We start from the raw sequence: 16,938 nt of genomic DNA, 5'->3' as shown, positions 1-16,938 counted from the left end.
TAATTCTCCTCAAAGCCTCAAAAAGTCAATCAGTCAAAACAAATGACCCTTTCAGCCTGAAAAGTACCCACTCAGAGTCCAATTAGGAAAATGGGTCTGTGTATATGCAAGCGTAGCATTTGCATTTGATTAATCCCATGAATTATCGAACAAACGCTAGAGATCCCCCCTCCCCCACACACACACCCTTTAGTTACTTCTGGTCCCTCTTTCAATGTTGCGATTAGTTATTAAGAGGGTGAAAAAAAAGTACCCATCTCTAAAAGGGTGCAACTGCAGAATTATGAACACCAGCTCATTTTCTAACTTGAAAAAAAAGTGAAGATTCAGTAATTTGGGCAATTGGCTGAAAACCCCTAGGCTGTGAGTTTTAGTCACTTTTCCACCCATCTCTTTTATTCATGACTAGCCAACTGCTGCTTAAGCTCTGGGCTGTTTTTCTCCTTGTGGGATTGTGCCCTTGGGTGTTGCCATGGGAAAATGCTAGAATCAGATAGCCCAGAGAGAATTTGCCTTCATGAAGGGAGGCCAGCGAGATGAAAACCACAAAAAACAAGACAAAAAGCAGGACACCATCCCGTCCCTACCCCTCCCCAGAGACAAGGGGTGGGGGTGGGGAGGTGGAGTGCAGAAGTCGCTGGAGGCTCCCTTGGAGCATGCGTCTGCTGCAAGACCCCACAACAGCTGCTGGTGGTGCCATCTGCTGCAGCTCAGCCTGCTTCCCCTGAATGGCCTTCCTGGGAGCCAACCGCTCGCCCTGTCGGACACGATCAGGTCAGCCCAGCACTCTGCCCACACTGGACCTGCTGCCTGCCACGGTCCCCCTCACCTCCCAGTATTTCTTACAGGACCGCCAGCTCCCAAAATGACACCGTGTCTGTCAGGAGGCCCACTCTTCGTGAGCGGCTTGCTGTGCAAATGAGGGCTGCGGTCAACCCCACCGAGGACAGGCCGAGTGAAATCACAGCCTGCAGAGCCAAGCCGTTCCTGGCTGCTGGCACGACACAGCGGAGGAGAGCTCTGCTCTAGCCTCGGTGCCTACCTGCCCGGCTGTGGACTGTCCCAGGTCCTAGCATGATCTCACCTCACGGCTCAAGGGCTGAAAAACCTGCAGATGCAAACCCAAGCCCTGTCTTTCTGAGGAGCTGAGCAAGCCCAGGAGGGTCCCCCCCACACACAGCCGGCTTGCTCCGAGGGAATGCTGAACCGGGAAGCAGCACCCAGGCACCAAAGACAGCATGCAATCATCCAGTCCTCAGTTTTTAGTTAAGGCCTGCGAAAGTCTCCACTAAAAAAAATAACAGAAAACAAGCCAAGAACAACAACAAAACCCAGGCTTGTGTGGCAGTGGGCTCCCTCACAGCATTCAGGCTGATGCATAACATTAACCCCAGTTCCCTTCTCCACGTCTGTGGGACTGACATCACCTCTCCTCTCTGCTCTCAACAGTCCTCTTGCCATTGTCCTGCCTGGGCTCTTTGCACTCGCCTCCTCCTTGTGCGTGAAGGGGGAGGAGACCATGCAAGTCCCCACCTTCCAGCCCAGGCTCCTGCCCTGGGAAACACCAGGGGCGCCCAATTTATCTCCCACGAGGGACCCCTCCCTCTGCATCTGTGCGGGAGACGCCTGCCCGTCACTGGGGGCCACTTTCATGATTTTGTTGCCATTGGGATTAGCTGGATTAGGGGCTGATGCATAAGGACCCCCTGGTGCAGGGCGGAAGTTTCATCACCAGGTCAGTGGTGGTGTGAACTATATGCTGTCACCACCGCACCTCAAAGCCACCAACCAAAAGGGGGTTGGGGGGGGGGGCTGATGGGGACATGGCAGGAAAAAATGCTTCAAGTGCAAAAATGCTTGAACTCATCCTGGCAATAAATCCCTCCACTGTGCATTTCCAAGGGCATGAGCCATTCAGGACTGTCCTCCTTTCTTATCGAATGGTCTAGGGGCGGTAGGTGGACTGGTGAGCACAGCTGCCACAGAGCACAAAGACACTGCGAGCCCTCTGCCCACACCAGCTAAGCAGTTTGGGAAGTCGCCCTGTTGGAACCTTCGTAGGTTCCAGGGTGAACTAACGCCTCCTCTGACGGCTGTTCCCATTCTTCTAAAGGACAAGCACTACCCCATCCAGTGGGGGACCCCCTCCCCTTTCATCGGAAGGAAAACCATGTGGGCAGGAGTAGTGAAGGGGATGGGGGCAGAGGGCAGGAGGACGGAGAGAAAAAAACAGAAGTGCAACTCTTCCAGTTGTCCTCCCAGAAACCACCGGGCCGGTTCACTACCCAGAGCCCCCATCCTGGTCGCTGCTCATGGGGACCCTGCATGAAGCAAGACAATTTGTAGGGAAAGTAATGGGATTTCTGCGAGTGTGCGCCAGTGTGTGTTTTATAGGACGGTCTCTCTTGCACAGAACTGGGCTGTTCCATCAAAGCCGTATCTGTTATACTTCTGTCTTTCTCTTCTGTTTGGCGTATTCACCAACGAGAGAAAAGGAGGTAAGCTCTGGGGGCCCTGACCTGCAGCTGGAACACAATACTTTCGCACAGCCCTGCCGACCCCTGACATAAATTTTACACCGCAGCTGGCATTTACACACTCAGCATTACCATATGTATAGCTGCTCGGTGCTAATTATGCTAATCACCTGTCTAACTCGCTGCTGCGAAAAATGGTTGCATTTAGCAGTCCAGTGCCTACCAATGCAGCTTACTGTGTGGCTGAAATGTACATTCAGCCGGCCCTGAATGGTAAGATTTTTCCACGTTGCTGGCTACATTCAGGCCTCAGAAAAATTTATTCAAGTCAACTGGTTTCGGTCCGCAACAAAAAAGTTACGAGAAAAAAGTGAGTGTGTTCTTGCCCTAACATTCTGGATCTGCTTGCAAGCAAAATGATAAATCAATTGGTGTGGGAAACAAAAAGGGAGAGAGATTTCTTTTGGGAGCCATGTGAAACTGTAGCCTATTTTTTTTAAGAAAGGGGGGGAAAAAAGGGTCATCCTATTCCCCAAATCTCTAGAAAGAACAGTTAGTAGATATTTCGTCCTAATCCAAAGTCTCTCAAATTGTAAGCTTTGTTTGCAATGAAGCAAGGTATTAAACGTGTGCAATTTTTTTTTTTTCTGGACCGTGTGTGGACTGAAATGATGATATATTTATCATTTTTAAAACTTACCACCACAATGCATAAGCTTCATGGGGAGAAGTCAGGTAAGAGGAAAGAATTTCTTAGGCAGCTGGGGGAATTCTTTTGTTATTTTTTCTCTTAAAAAGCCTCTATTTAAAAATACACATTTTGATATCTGTATCTATTTTGTGAAGTTTTCTGATTTCCCCAGTAAAGGAGCAAAGGGGACGTCAGGGAAGGGGGTGAGGAAGATGGGAGAATTAAAAAAAAAAAAAAAAGTGGTGGTGGGGGCGAGAGAGTCAAAGAAGCTTACACTTTCCGTAATCTCAAAATTCCTATTTTTATCATCACTGTTTCTTAAAGCAATTTTCTGGAATCTCTGTACAGAACTGATTTCTTAGATCAGGATAACATTATTTCAGATTGTTGTAACAATTCCCCAAATTCAAACTGAAACCCATTTCCTCCTAACTCACAAAATACCTTCATATTAATTTTTAAAAACCCTGAATTTAGTCCATCTAAGAACTGCCTAGTGTTACATGACTTGGATGCACAGATAACGTCTGGCATCCAATCTCCTTGGATAGCTGGCAGCCCTGCCCGGAGATCTCCCGGTGGGGTGGCCCTGCGTGCCCCAGTTACTTCCTCACCTCCAAAAGATCATTATTATCAGATTCTTCACTTAAACTTAGAAACTGGAAGGCCGTTTATTTTGCAACATATCTTGAGCTACCCCCCACCCACACCCCCCAGTGCTACAAAACACCAGAGCAGCTCTGTGATGTATCTTGGGCTCACACACAGACTACTCACCAACCCAACAGGCTTTCTCAGACACAGGAGGGGGTGGGGGAGGAAGCTGGCCTCTCCTCCACGTGCTCTGCTCAACTTTCAACTTAACTCACAGCGGATGACAAGGGTGATGCCAAGGATGCTGCTAGGAAGTCAATAGCTTCCTTACTATCAGCCCCCCTCCCCCCGCCCCCCCACATTTGGTTCAACATTTGATATACTTATCTGACCCAAAGAAGCAACATTATCCAAGCCACATCTCGCTCCCTCTGGCATCTCTATTCAAGCTGCTTTTCTTTGCCAGTCCAAAGCATTAATTCATCTATAGTTCCAAACCTTGACTGTGCAGCCAAAAACCCCAATGACAGGGCCATGGCTGCTCACTGCGGAGCAGAGGGCGTACCCCTCATTCCCCCGCCTCAACCTCTCCCTCTTCTTAAACAGGAGATAGACCACCCTGCCTCATGGCACAGAGCAGTGTTTACATTGCAGTACTTGACTGTGTAATACATCTGGCATTTTTGGGCCGGATTCCTGAGCTAGGGGCCAGAAGCCCTTAAGCAATGATTGGGGTGGGGTGGAGTGGGGGGGATCATGCACATTGACTTAACAAAGCCCCCTTCCAGTTCCTTCTGCTTACTTTTGCAACACGTTTCACCAGTAACTGAAAGCTGTTGTGCTCGATAAATTGGGAAAATCTGTTTCTGTTAATTATCCTAGCTAACAGTGATGAGTCTCTGGCACCGGGACTTGCTCGCACTAGCTTCCCCATCATAACCAGTTGAGGTTTGGGGACCCACATGCAGTGTGGACGATGTGGGCAACTCGCACCTGGGTTACTGAGTTAGAAATAAGGTCCTGACTCCACATTATAAATCTCTCCAACAACAAACTTGTCATTCATTAGCAGGGACCTGACTGCCCACCGACACAGTTCCCCTAACACATGACAGCTGTTTTTCCAACCATCCTCGCAACCCAAATATAACGCAACAGTCATGGTCTTGACGTGATCGAGGCCAGGATGCAACTCCTAGAAATCTCCACGGCGGTCAGGCAGTTTCTTAATGGCGGCATTCTACTGTTCTGGAAGGCTAATTATTTCTGTGAAACTTTAAGATACTAGTACATGTAGAAAAACAGATATTGCAGTGTCGAGGAAAAAACAACGCTGAATCCAATTTAAGAGGAAAAATCTAGTTATTATCCTAAAGCACCCAAATTCAGAGTGTGGCAGCAAAGAACAAGCAATGCATTTGTATTTCGATAACCTTGACCACACCTGTGTCTAGTCCAGGGCGGTTCCCGGAGAGGAACCCCCAGGAGCTCCCTCCTTCGGGAGCAAAGCCCTCGCCCCGCAGGGCGCCGCGTGGACGGACCCTCTAACGCTGTGCAGTTGGCCAAAACGTGGGTGCGGAAGTCTGTCCTCTTCATCTCTGCGCAAGCTCCGTGCTCCCTTTGGCTGTGGCGCGAGTTCCACTCAGGAAAGCTTGGCTCGGAATATGCGTGTGGACGTTTCACTAACCATCTCAGAACTGCTAGGGCAGTGGTTCTCAACCTTCATAATGCCGCGACCCTTTAATACAGTTCCTCATGTTGTGGTGACCCCCAACCATAAAATTATTGTCGTTGCTACTTCATAACTGTAAGTTTGCTACTGTTATGAATCGTCATGTAAATATCTGATATGCAGGATGTATTTTCATTGTTACAAATTGAACATAATTAAAGCATAGTGATTAATCACAAAAACACTATGTAATTATATATGTGTTTTCCGATGGTCTTAGGCGACCCTTGTGAAAGGGTCGTTCAACCCCCAAAGGGGTCGCGACCCACAGGTTGAGAACCGCTGTGCTAGGGGGACCGATGCTTCCATATTCCATTCGACACAGGAAGTGCAGGGGACAGACACTGATGTCACACTCCGCCGGCCAGTGGGTCCTACATTTCCCTGGAAAGTCCATCAAAATGCCACGACTCCTCGAGGGGGGAGGCCCACCTTCTGCTGACAAGACCCCAGCAGAGAGGACGGTCCCGGAAACAGCCCTCACGAAGGTCAGAGCCCCAAGGGTGGACACGGGAGGTAGCTCGGCATCCAATAGGGTGGAAACATACAGAATCGCTGCCCCTGTGTGACTAACCGGATTCACCACCATTGCAGACTTGACACTCGTCACTCCCGAGATCTACTGGGAGGAAATGAGTTGGGCAGTTTAGGAGAAGAGGGGCAGAAGAAGGGGTGGGAGGGAGAGGGAGTGAAGGGAGGACAGAGGTGAAGATGAGCAAAGGGAGAGACGGTGAGGGGGGTAAGGGCGGAGGGAGCAAGCAGAAGGTGGTTCTGGGCGTCAGTGAGGGGCAAAGGAGGTCACAGTAATAGAATCATATGGGTATGACCATTGTTTGGGGATGTTATACACAGCTGGACCTCCCTCAACTTCCCCCCCCAAAATATTGTCAAAATAGTGGTCCATTAAAATACTATATTCCTGCAAAATGGCCTCTATTAAAATCTGCTCCCCTTTAATTTAAAGATACTTCCATACTAGCTTTAAAAACAAACAAAGAAACCACGTTTAAAATCGCACCCACACTCACCCACACACCTACCTGCCCCAGAACAGACTATACTCTCCAGTGGCTCAATCTGGGCAGACCGCTGCCCCCGACAAAACGGGGCAGCCACAGAAGCAGCCTTCTCCTGAACCGTGAGCCCCCCAACACAAGAAGGGCTGACAAGTTACAGCTCGGCCTGAGTGGACAGAGCTCCGGGGTCACAGGGAGGTCAGCTTTGAAGGAGAAAGCCCAATGAAATATAAACATGGCATTGTGGAAACCAGACAAATCTCCCATAGCCTGTCCAGCCAGCGTTAATCTAGCCATCAGCTGTGGCGCGTAATCCAAACAAACGGATCCGGCAGTTCGTACATCTGGAAGCTGTCATCTTCGGGGGCCTCCAAGTGGCGCTACGGGCATCTGAAACACCCCTTCGCCCAATCTGGCTTCTAGCCCCTGTTGGAGGTGAAGAGTGGCAGGCAGCAGAGACGAGAGAGGGAGGACCCACAGGGTCAGCTGCCCTGGGAGAAGGCACCTGAGCCTCTTGGTTATTTTTAAATCCATGATTGTTTTAAAACATTTTTCTCCAGATCGGAAAGAAATACCACAACTGCTTCTACCAGTGTGTGCACGCCCACTATTGGAATGTAATCAATAAACACATTCTTAATTTGTAAACATGCACAGGGAAGTGAGGAGTGGAAAGGAGTAGCAATGCCTTCTGTCAGTTGCGGAATTCACCTAAACTGACAGCCCCAGTGGCCAGACACGGGGAGATAACCTGGGACAGGGCAGTGAAGGCAGAGCCCACCCCACCTCTTTCTGGCTGACTCAGGCCCTCTGGCTGTGCGGCGTGAGGACACCTGGGCGAGAGTGGTTTGTGACAGGAACATCCGGGGAACTAGACCACCAGAGAGCTAATACTAGTCGGTGTGGACTTCCGGGAAAAAAGCTGTTATTTCAATAGGAACAAAACCCAGAGGTGTCTTATTGCTTTTTACAAAGTCACCTCCATGCCAAATCCCTTCAGCCTACCGGAGCTGAAATGCAACAAGGTCTATCTGGCAAAATCAAGTCACCGGAGGAAAAAGCACTTGAATATAAATTTCTTTCTTTCTTCCTTCCATGGCCTGCCCTACCCCCAACTTGTCATGGTGTTTGATTTTTAATGCAATCTAAGGAAAAGACAGAAATTTTAAATTAGCCTGAAAAACATTAGTTACCTGGGCCAGTAAATGTGGGGGTGAGAGAGTACCTCACAAAATAAAGTTCTTGCGTTTGTCAAGGCCATGCATGCATTTGCAGTTGCAGCTCCATCATAATAAAAGCCTTCCATCTGCAAAGCATGGCTCTTCCAATTGGAATCTATTATCTAAACCAGTGGTTCTAAATCAGGGCGATATTGTGCATCATCGTCCCCCCTCTCCCCCACACACATACATGCCAATGACCAGACATAATTTTGGTTATCACACTAGGAGGCTGCCACTGCATCTGGTGGGTGGAGGCTGGGGGTGCTGCTACAAGGCATAGGAAGGCCCCGCATGCGAGAATGAAGCAGCCCAAAATGTCAGCAGTGAGAAACCTTGCTCTAAGGCAGCGGTTCTCAATCTGTGGGTCGAGACCCCTTTGGCGGTCGAACGACCCTTTCACAGGGGTCGCCCAAGACCATCCTGCATATCAGATATTTACATGACGATTCATCACAGTAGCAACATTACAGTTATGAAGTAGCAACAAAAATAATTTTATGGTTGGGTCACAACATGAGCAACTGCATTTAAAGGGCCAGAAGGTTGAGAACCACTGCTAAGCGGAAAGGATGGCGAGGCTCAGTTATCTCCTACAACTGCCAAGAACACGGAAGGCAGAATGCTAGCACGGACGTATGAACTTGAGAGCACTTATAAACCTCAAGCAGCCTTTTAAAAAATTCTCTCTCTTTTAAAAAATAAAAATATCAAAGCTATTCCTCCCTTGCTGCTGGCCTCCGGAGATGTTAATAAACAAACACAAAGCAATATGGATTCATTTCGAGGTTGTTTCCTTTTGCAGTAAAGAAAGTGAGGCGCTGGGCTGGCTTTGAGGAAAAAAACAAGAAGTTCAAAGATGCAAATGGCCATTCTGTCACTGGGATACCGCGACAACAAACTTGTGTCTGAGAGAAGGTTGGGGGGCGGGGGGGGGGGGCAGATATTAAGGGAGATAGGAGGATAAAAGCGCTAAGCGAAAAAAATGAAAGCCAACAGAGAAATGGGCAAGACTAAAAATAAAGCATTTCCCTTCCGTGCCCACAAGGGTGAGATCCAGGTGAAGTGCTTTGGTACCAGGGAGGGCAGTGGAGGGCCAAAATGCTAGTGCAAATCATAAGACAGGCAAAGATTGGGGGGAGGGGGGCGGAGGGGAGAAAGAAAAAGCTGGCAGCCTCCCAACCAAAAGCCCTACACACATTGAAGACCTTCCTGCTAGGAGGCTGGGCCTTCGTCCTTCAGGCTCCCTACCTCACACCTGACCAAAAGCAAGCACTGGGAGTTCTCTCAGAGGCCATGCCTCTGTCCCCTGAGCCTTTGCCCATGCTGTTCCTTCAGCCTGGAATGCCCCATGACCCCCAGCTCTCCAACCCCTATGCTCGTCTCAGGCCCTCCCCTTGGGGCTGTCCTGCCATCTTGCCACTGGTCTGTATGCCCGCTGGGGTGGTACCTTGAGGGCAGGGACTGTGTTCTTTAGAGCGTCATGCAGTGCCCAGAACAGAGCAAGCACTGAGAATACACGCTCAGTGGGTATCTTTATTTTTAAATAGCAATCAGCCTCCCCCGGGTTTGCTGGCACTGGTATGTGTTTCCACAAGAGCAGATGTCCACTGTATCGTTCCACATACTCTTTTTTGTTGGTGTTGTTAATCTTCACCTGAGGATAGTTTTCCTCATTGATTTTTAGAGAGTGGAAGGAAGGGGGAGAAACAGAGAGAGATAAACATTGGTGTGAGAGAGACACATCGATTGGTTGCTGGGGATGGAGCCTGCAACTGAGGTACATGCCCTTGACCAGAATCGAACCCACAACCCTTCAGTCTGTGGGCCGACGCTCTAACCACTGAACAACCAGCCAGGGCTCCACACATTCTCAACTTCAGGACTCCATTCACAAGTGAGCTAGATTTGACATTTTTTTTACTTGACCTAAGACTCAAGCTAACATCTAATGTATATTGACACTTTCTTAAAAGGCAATCATTATATGAACATTCAAACAACAGAATCAAAGAATTCTTATCGCCAATGCCATGAAAGAAATTGAGGCACCTTCCTTATCTAGCTTATACTGGTCTGTGCGTTGCAGCCAATGTATTACACTGTCTTCATAAAGCCACATCTTCCCAGCATGAAAGTGAAATCAGCCCTAACCGGTTTGGCTCAGTGGATAGAGCATTGGCCTGCGGACTCCAGGGTCCCAGGTTCGATTCCGGTCAAGGCATGTACCTTGGTTGTGGGTATATCCTCAGTAGGGGGTGTACAGGAGGCAGCTGATCGATGTTTCTCTCTCATCGATGTTTCTAACTCTCTATCCCTCTCCCTTCCTCTCTGTAAAAAAAAAAATCAATAAAATATATATTTAAAAAAAAGTGAAATCAAAGGATACCTTTAATTTGCTAGCTACATTAAAAAGACAACATTACTTTGGCAGCTATATGAATGCATGTAGTAAGTCTATGTGCACACACAAACAAAGGCAAGTGGCCATCTACTAATCATTTACCTATCTGTTATCTATATACAGAGGAGGGCAAAGTAGGTTTGAATTCAACCACCCGGGAGGCAGTGGGGCTGACCCAAGCAGGTCACTGAAATTTAGCTTTGTTTACCGATTTCCAAAGACTACAAGAATGTGTGAATAATGAAGCAATTTGAGCACTTATGAGATTGTATCTAAGGGCACTGTGCCGTTGTGACATTATTTTGAGTTAATAAAGCTATTATAATACTCATAACCCGCACATCTTTTTCCATATGAACAACTGTAAACCCACTTTTACCCACGTTTCACAAGTACGCATTTATATGTAGACAAACATATGCCCCCAGTTGCCTGTCGGTGGGTATACATCTGTGTATATATACATGGCATTTTTTTAAATCACAGGAAAAAACAGCATTTTCCAAACTGCCCCTCAGCATTCCTCTCCCCCTAAAATCTCTTATGCTTTCTTTTCTTCTGTTGTTTTTTAACCATGGAAATACACAACCTCTGTCACTTGGTTTATTTCGTGTAGTGGCCAGCACCCGGTCTGTACCCAGGACACTTACAGTTCCTATTAAGAAAACACCATCTAATAAACTTCTTTGCTGACAGTGATGAAGAATTTAAGAGATTAAAGTGCAAAATTAACTTAAATCCCGAGTTTGCTCCTCATTTTAATTTACTACAGTATGACGGCACGGCACACTTCCTCCTGAAAGAAAAGGCTCACACGACTTACTGTCGACATGAACAGTAAGCTCACTACATCACAAACAAGGCCTCTACTTTGAATTTAAATTAAAATTATAAAATGGTATGGTGGCCTCCCCGGTTGGGTTTACTTGCATTTATCAAACTGTTGCTTCCTCTACAGGGGAAAAATCTAGCACACAGTGAGTGAATGAGTGAATGAGTGACAAATCGAGGTCAAGGCAACAGGAGACCAAGTTGACTTAAGTCAGTGATTTCCAACAGGTGTGCCACAAGAATTTTTAAAATGTGTAATACCTGACTATTTAGTCAGGGGCACTGACCTCTTTTCCCTTAGATTGTCAAATAAAAATAAATGACAACAGCTGTCGGGTGTAAATGCCCTGTCTTGAACCATAAACATATAGGTCATATGATAGAGTTGCATCGTATTGGTCATGTTGCATAATAAGGTCGTGTTTGACTGGTTAATTCTTGGTACTAGAAATCCTTATATACAAGTAAGTATAGGCACCTGATTTTTTTTCAAAAGTTGCTTTGGAGCCTAAAAAAGGGTAGGTAATTACTATTCTTTTTTGTAAGTCAATCAAAATATATTGACACAGTCAGATCAGCAAAAAATAAAAAAGATATTTTCTGCTGTGCTGCATAATTTAATTAGTTTATGAGATGAAAAAGGTTGAAAATCGCTAACTCAAGTCATTAGTAGGCAAAGTGGTCATGGTGACATGGAGGATCCATAGTTTTTCAGATAAAAAAAGGACAATAATTCAGTTATTATATATAAAAGCATTACATAAACTATCACGTCACAAAAAATAAAGATAATAACTATTTTACTGAGTTGTAAGGCATGTGATAACAATAAATGGTAATGGTAGTAGCTCAACAAGTGAGAGTACTGAGTGAGTAATATTTGGTTGAAGAACCAATGAGCCACACCGAAACTGCCAAAACAGACATGGGAAGGAAAACAGCGCAGAGGCCCAAAGTAGGCAGAATGAGTTTCCTCTCCGGTGTGCCAGTCCCTCACACTCTCTCCCGAAGACAGAGCCAAAGCATGCTCCTCCTCCTTCCAAGAACTGAATGGAATGTGTTGTGCAATGCAGAAACATAGGTGCTTCTAGAAATACACAATGTTACAAAAACAAAACACATTACTTCTCTGTAAACCTATTAAAGGTCGACGGAAAAGTCATCCTCAAAACGACAAAAAAGTGATCTTTTGTCACCAAAAAAACCAACAAAATTTTTGGCACACATGGTGGAATGCCAACATGTGGACAGAGCTGGGGGCTCCCTCTGTTCAGCTCATCCCTTGCTCTGTCCTAGCCCAGTGGTTCTCAACCTTCTGGCCCTTTAAATACAGCTCCTCATGTTGTGACCCAACCATAACATTATATTTGTTGCTACTTCATAACTGTAATGTTGCTACTGTGATGAATGGTAATGTACATATCTGAGATGCAGGATGGTCTTAGGCGACCCCTGCGAAAGGGTGGTTCGACCGCCAAAGGGGTCGCGACCCACAGGTTGAGAACTGCTGGTCTAGCCAATCACATTTCCAAACTACAGCCCTGCGGTCCAGGGCCCACCTATTGCACCCAACTGGGGTGGGGGTGGGGGGCAGCTTCTGCCATCTGTCCACTCAGTTCGGGCCTTCGCCTGACCCCTTTTCTGAGTTATGGCCTAGAGCTCCCTCCTTCATCCTCTCTCTCTCTCCAAGTCGCCTTAATTTGCCTCACCACCTCCATCAAAGCTTTTCCTTTTTTTGAATTTAACTTTCACGCCCACTTCAACTGTGAGCTCAAATTTAGTGCAAGTCCATTGAACCGCAGTAGTGTTCAGTGATGAATGTGTGCTCAGGGAGAGTCGCACAGGCTTCAGTGTGCCTGGCAGTGCCTAGCACCGTGCTGGGGACGTTACAGACGCCCAGAACATCATAGGTGGCCAATAAAACCCTTCTCTCCGCTACCAATGACAGTCAAGTGTTGCACTGAGGCAAATTACCCCATGGATTCAATCCAAATAACACTTCTGTATTAATTACCAAGCTACTTAAGGCAAGGATGTTTTCTGGTCTTAATTATTTGAACTATTATTTTAATTGTCACTTCTCAGCTAAAGGCTTCACCATATATTTGCTAAACACCGAAGGCTGGGATCTTCACCAGCAAGGCAAAATTAACGAAATATTCTCCAAGGCTAGTTCTGCAGCAGCATTCTGAAAGGGAGGGAGTCCGCATGGAACTCAGGCTTCCCCATTTTGTCCTTGGTAGCTAGCTTTCGCCAGGAAAGCTCCACATATTCTGGTTTGAAATATCTGCATCATTACCTCAATCCCTCCCGCCCGCCCCATTGTAAGAGAGCCAAGGCAGTGTTTAGGGGTTAAAGTGTTTCCAAAGAGCAAGACTGTCACTTTCCAAAAAGAATTAAAAGACAACCAACAGACCCCCCCCCCGCCCCCGCCAACAAAAAACTCCGTATCACCAAAAGAATGTGAAATGTTTCCGTGAGGGAGAGGGATCTATTTTAAATTTACGACTGCCTAAAAAGGCTTCAAGACCCCCCCCCACCCCCACCCCCGCGCGCCCCAATGGAGGAATGCAGTTAAAAGACTGGCAGAACCCCTTGGAGAGCTCCGGGGGCCCCTCCCTCCGAACCCGCGTTCCTAAAACACATTTCTTCTTTCAGCCCGTAAAGCCCAGCCTCCCCCACCCCCGAGAACAGTTCCACTTTAAAAGCCCCCACCCGCGAGGAAACATTAATCTACTTTGCAAACATGCGTTCCAGTCTGCGCTTTACAGTTTTTTCCCCAACTCCTTCCCCCCACCTCCCCGCTTTTTTTTATACCTTGAGACAAATGTTTTTTTCCCCCAGAGTTGAAAGCCGTCCAAAAACAGGACCACACACGCCGCCGCCTCCGCAGGCCCGCGCTGCTCCCGCCCCCCCCTCCCCTGCGCGGCGGCCGCGGCCGCCGGGGGCGCGCACACTCCCTCCAGCCCGAGGGGTGGCCTTTCTCCGCGCCCCCCCCTCCTTTCTCTTTGGACGCGGTGGGTGGGGTGGGGGAGGACGGAAGCCAAGGAGCAGAGCCAAAAGCGGAGAGGCCTGCCCGAGGCCGCCTCTCGGGGCGCGGCGGAGGCGGGCGGAGGCGGGCGGCGGCGGCGGCGGCAGGCCCCGCGGCCCCCGGCCGCGCAGTGGTCCGTCCCGCGGAGGCCCCGCGCCCCCGCCGGCCCGCCTCCGCCGCGCTCTCCCACAACACCTAGCCCCGCGCGGCGCCCCGAGTAGATTACAGCGCGGCCTTTGTCGGGCGGGCCTGGCTCGGGGCCAGGCGCCCAAACAATCCGTTCCCCCCGGTGCGGGCCGGGGGCTTTCTCGCGCCCCCAGGGCTCTAGGTGCGCGCCGGCGAATATCTTCATCAAGTGGGAGGAAGGGCAGGGGTCCGGAGGGGGCGGGAGGGCGCCGCGTGGGGCTCTTACCTTCCACCCAGAGCTCCTCCACGTTGGTCTCCAGATTAGCTGCCTTTAATCCCACAGCGAAGGCCCCAAATATGAGGAGGCCCACGACCAAGAACTTGCCGCAGTTTTTTTGAATGTAACAACCCAGTTTAAATAAGAGTCTCTGAAACTTCGCTCGCAGCCACAGCGGCGCTTTCCGGCCAGTAGCTTTCCCCTGAGGATGAAGCAGAGAGGAGGAGTGGTGAGCGCCGGGGAGCCGCGGCCCGCGCGCCCACGCCCGCTTGCGCGCACCCGCCGGCGGATCCCGCGAAAGCCGTGGGGGATGCCCTCGAGGCTGGAGCCTCCGCCCGCACGAGAGAACGCGAGCGGCGTGGGCGGGAGCGGGGGTGGCCGGGGGGACTAGGCATAAATCAAAGTCGGGCTGCAGCGTGGGAGTTGAACCTGGGCGACAGCAGGGGCGCCCCCACGCGTGGCCTGCGCAGCATCCCCGCGTGCGACGTGCGGCGCTGGCGGGGGTTGGGGGAGTGTAAGAACGAGGGGAAGGGGAAGCCGAGGCAGAGAGGAGAGAAATCACTCGGCACGCGCAGTAGCCACGCCGGACCTGGTAAGGGAGAGGCTGCGTAATCCCTGCAAAGGAGCCCAACGTTTAAGAACCAGCAAAACTCGGCTCCCTTCCGCGCAAATCCTGCCCCACCCTTCACCTTTCTTGGGGATGCCCCTGCAGGGACGGGGGCTGGGGGGCTAGGGGGCTTGGGGAGCAATGCAGTGCAGAATTCCCCATTCTGGCCCTCGCCCGGCGTGGTAGGAAGGGGATACACGTGGTGAGCGCGGCCCGGGAGCTCTCTCCGGACGCATTTCCATAGCGTTGGGAGACGCCGTGTGAGCTGAATTAGGAAGTGGGGCAGCCATCTGCAACTTACAATATTTGTGATCGGAAGAGGGCAGCCACAAGGATCTTTCCCTCCTCTCCCTTTCCTTCTCGGTAAACATAAAAAGCAGCGGAGTGCACAAGGGAAGGGCCCAGGCCCGGGGTCCCGACTGGGCGCTGGCTGCTCCCGGCGGCGGCGTTTTCCCCGGCGGTGGCCGTGGCCCCGGCAGGCCCCGTCTGGGTGCTCGCCTTCCCCGGATTCCACACATTTCAACGAGCCTTGTAAACACAATGAACCCGGCCGCTCCGCAGACCCGGACCGCGGATTTAAGGTGGCAATTTGTTTACAACGTTCCCTTTCCCCCAAGGCTCTGAGAACTGGGTAAAAAACTGGAAAAAAAGAGGGGAGATGCCCTCTTCCAAAGATAATTTTTAAGGGAGCTGAGATTTCATGCTCAACAAAAGCAAAACCGGCTGCCAGAAAAGGAAACCACCTTTATTTCGGCTCCCTCCCCCCCTTCTCTCCGCCTCTCTGTACTCCGCCTCCCCCTCCGAGAGGTTAAGAAATGTGGCTGCATTACAGGGGTTTGGGCTGTAAATAGGGGCAGGAGCGCGGGAAGAGGGAGCTCCGCGGCCGGGGGCGCCGGGCAGTGCCGCGCTGCGGCCGCCCCCAAGGTGGTCCACGGCGGACCGCTTCCCAGGGCTCCGGAAAAGGCACGCCGGGAGGGCGCGTGTACACACACACACGCGCGCGCGCACAGACACACACACCCTCCACCCCCTGCGGACCTCAGACAGCCTTTCCTCCCCGGACCGGAGGGAGGGTTTGAATTTTTCAATCCCCGCTTGTCTGCTTCTTTTCCTGGAGAAGTGTGTGTGGCCAGGCGAGCCCAAAGAGGAAGAGGAGGGATGAGAGTGGGAGGAGAGGAGAGTCTGAAATGCACCTTGGAAATCTGCTCCAGAGCGAAGGCGGCGTCGCAGTAGCTGGGCCGGTGCAGATAGTCCCGGTCCGGCGCGGCGTGGCGGCGCAGACCCCCGGTTCGTCTGCGCCTCCCGCCTCCGGCCGGCCGGCCCGGGGCCCCGCTGTAGCTGCCGCCGCCGCCGTGATCCTGGGGCTCCGCGGCGTTACCAGCTGAGGCCATGTTGCCGCCGCCGCCGCCGCGGGAACCGAGGCTTCCCGGGCCGTCCGGCGCGCTGCTGCCGCCGCTGCGGACTCCCGGCGCGCCCCGGCGCTGGGCTCGGGAGGACGCCTCTGGCCGCCGGCTGTTCGGGTTGGGGCTCCGGTTGACAGACCTGATACTGCTGCTGCCGCTGGTGCTGCTCACACGGCGGGCGCTGCTGCCGCTGCGGCCGCGGCCGCTGCCGGGGAGTCAGACCCTGCGCCTTCCATTGCCACATTGCGCGGGAGTCCCGAGGTCTCTGCGGCCGCCGCTGCCCACATCCAGGTCTCGGAAGGGCGAGAGCCGGCGCGCGGAGCCAGCCGGTCCTTCGGGCGCTCGCGTGGCGCTCCTCGCGGTCCCCAACTCCCCCTACCCGCCCCCCGCCCCGCGCCGCGACCCCTTCACTGCAGAGAGCGCCAGCAAATCCCCGCCGCTCCCGCCGGCCTCGCTGGCTCCCTCGGCGCCTCCCGAGTCGCCCAAGCGGCCGCGGAGGGCAAGCGCAGAGCCGCCGACGCAGGGTCTG

At 51.1% G+C, this 16,938-nt stretch overlaps 1 protein-coding gene across 7 annotated transcripts in view; it reads right to left on the bottom strand.

Annotated features, from left to right (window-relative positions):
* Positions 1-16,938, bottom strand: part of PTCH1 (patched 1) — a 75,461-nt gene that overhangs the window by 50,845 nt on the left and 7,678 nt on the right. For 2 of the 7 annotated variants that reach the window (XM_059656407.1, XM_059656409.1), the window contains exons 1-2: positions 16,200-16,761; positions 14,409-14,601 (exon numbers count right to left, since the gene is read on the bottom strand). In XM_059656407.1, coding sequence (XP_059512390.1) covers positions 14,409-14,601; positions 16,200-16,397 — 391 coding nt within the window. In that variant the 5' untranslated portion in view covers positions 16,398-16,761. Of the gene's footprint in view, positions 1-13,782; positions 13,871-14,408; positions 14,602-15,307; positions 15,685-16,199; positions 16,762-16,938 lie in introns of those variants that run through there. The other 5 variants (XM_059656406.1, XM_059656411.1, XM_059656410.1 and 2 more) reach the window with 5 other exon arrangements.

Source organism: Myotis daubentonii, chromosome 11 (assembly GCF_963259705.1).
Source record: "Myotis daubentonii chromosome 11, mMyoDau2.1, whole genome shotgun sequence".
NCBI lineage: Eukaryota > Metazoa > Chordata > Mammalia > Chiroptera > Vespertilionidae > Myotis > Myotis daubentonii.
Note: the sequence above shows the minus strand (reverse complement) of the source record. Positions and strands in the feature narration are given on the sequence as shown.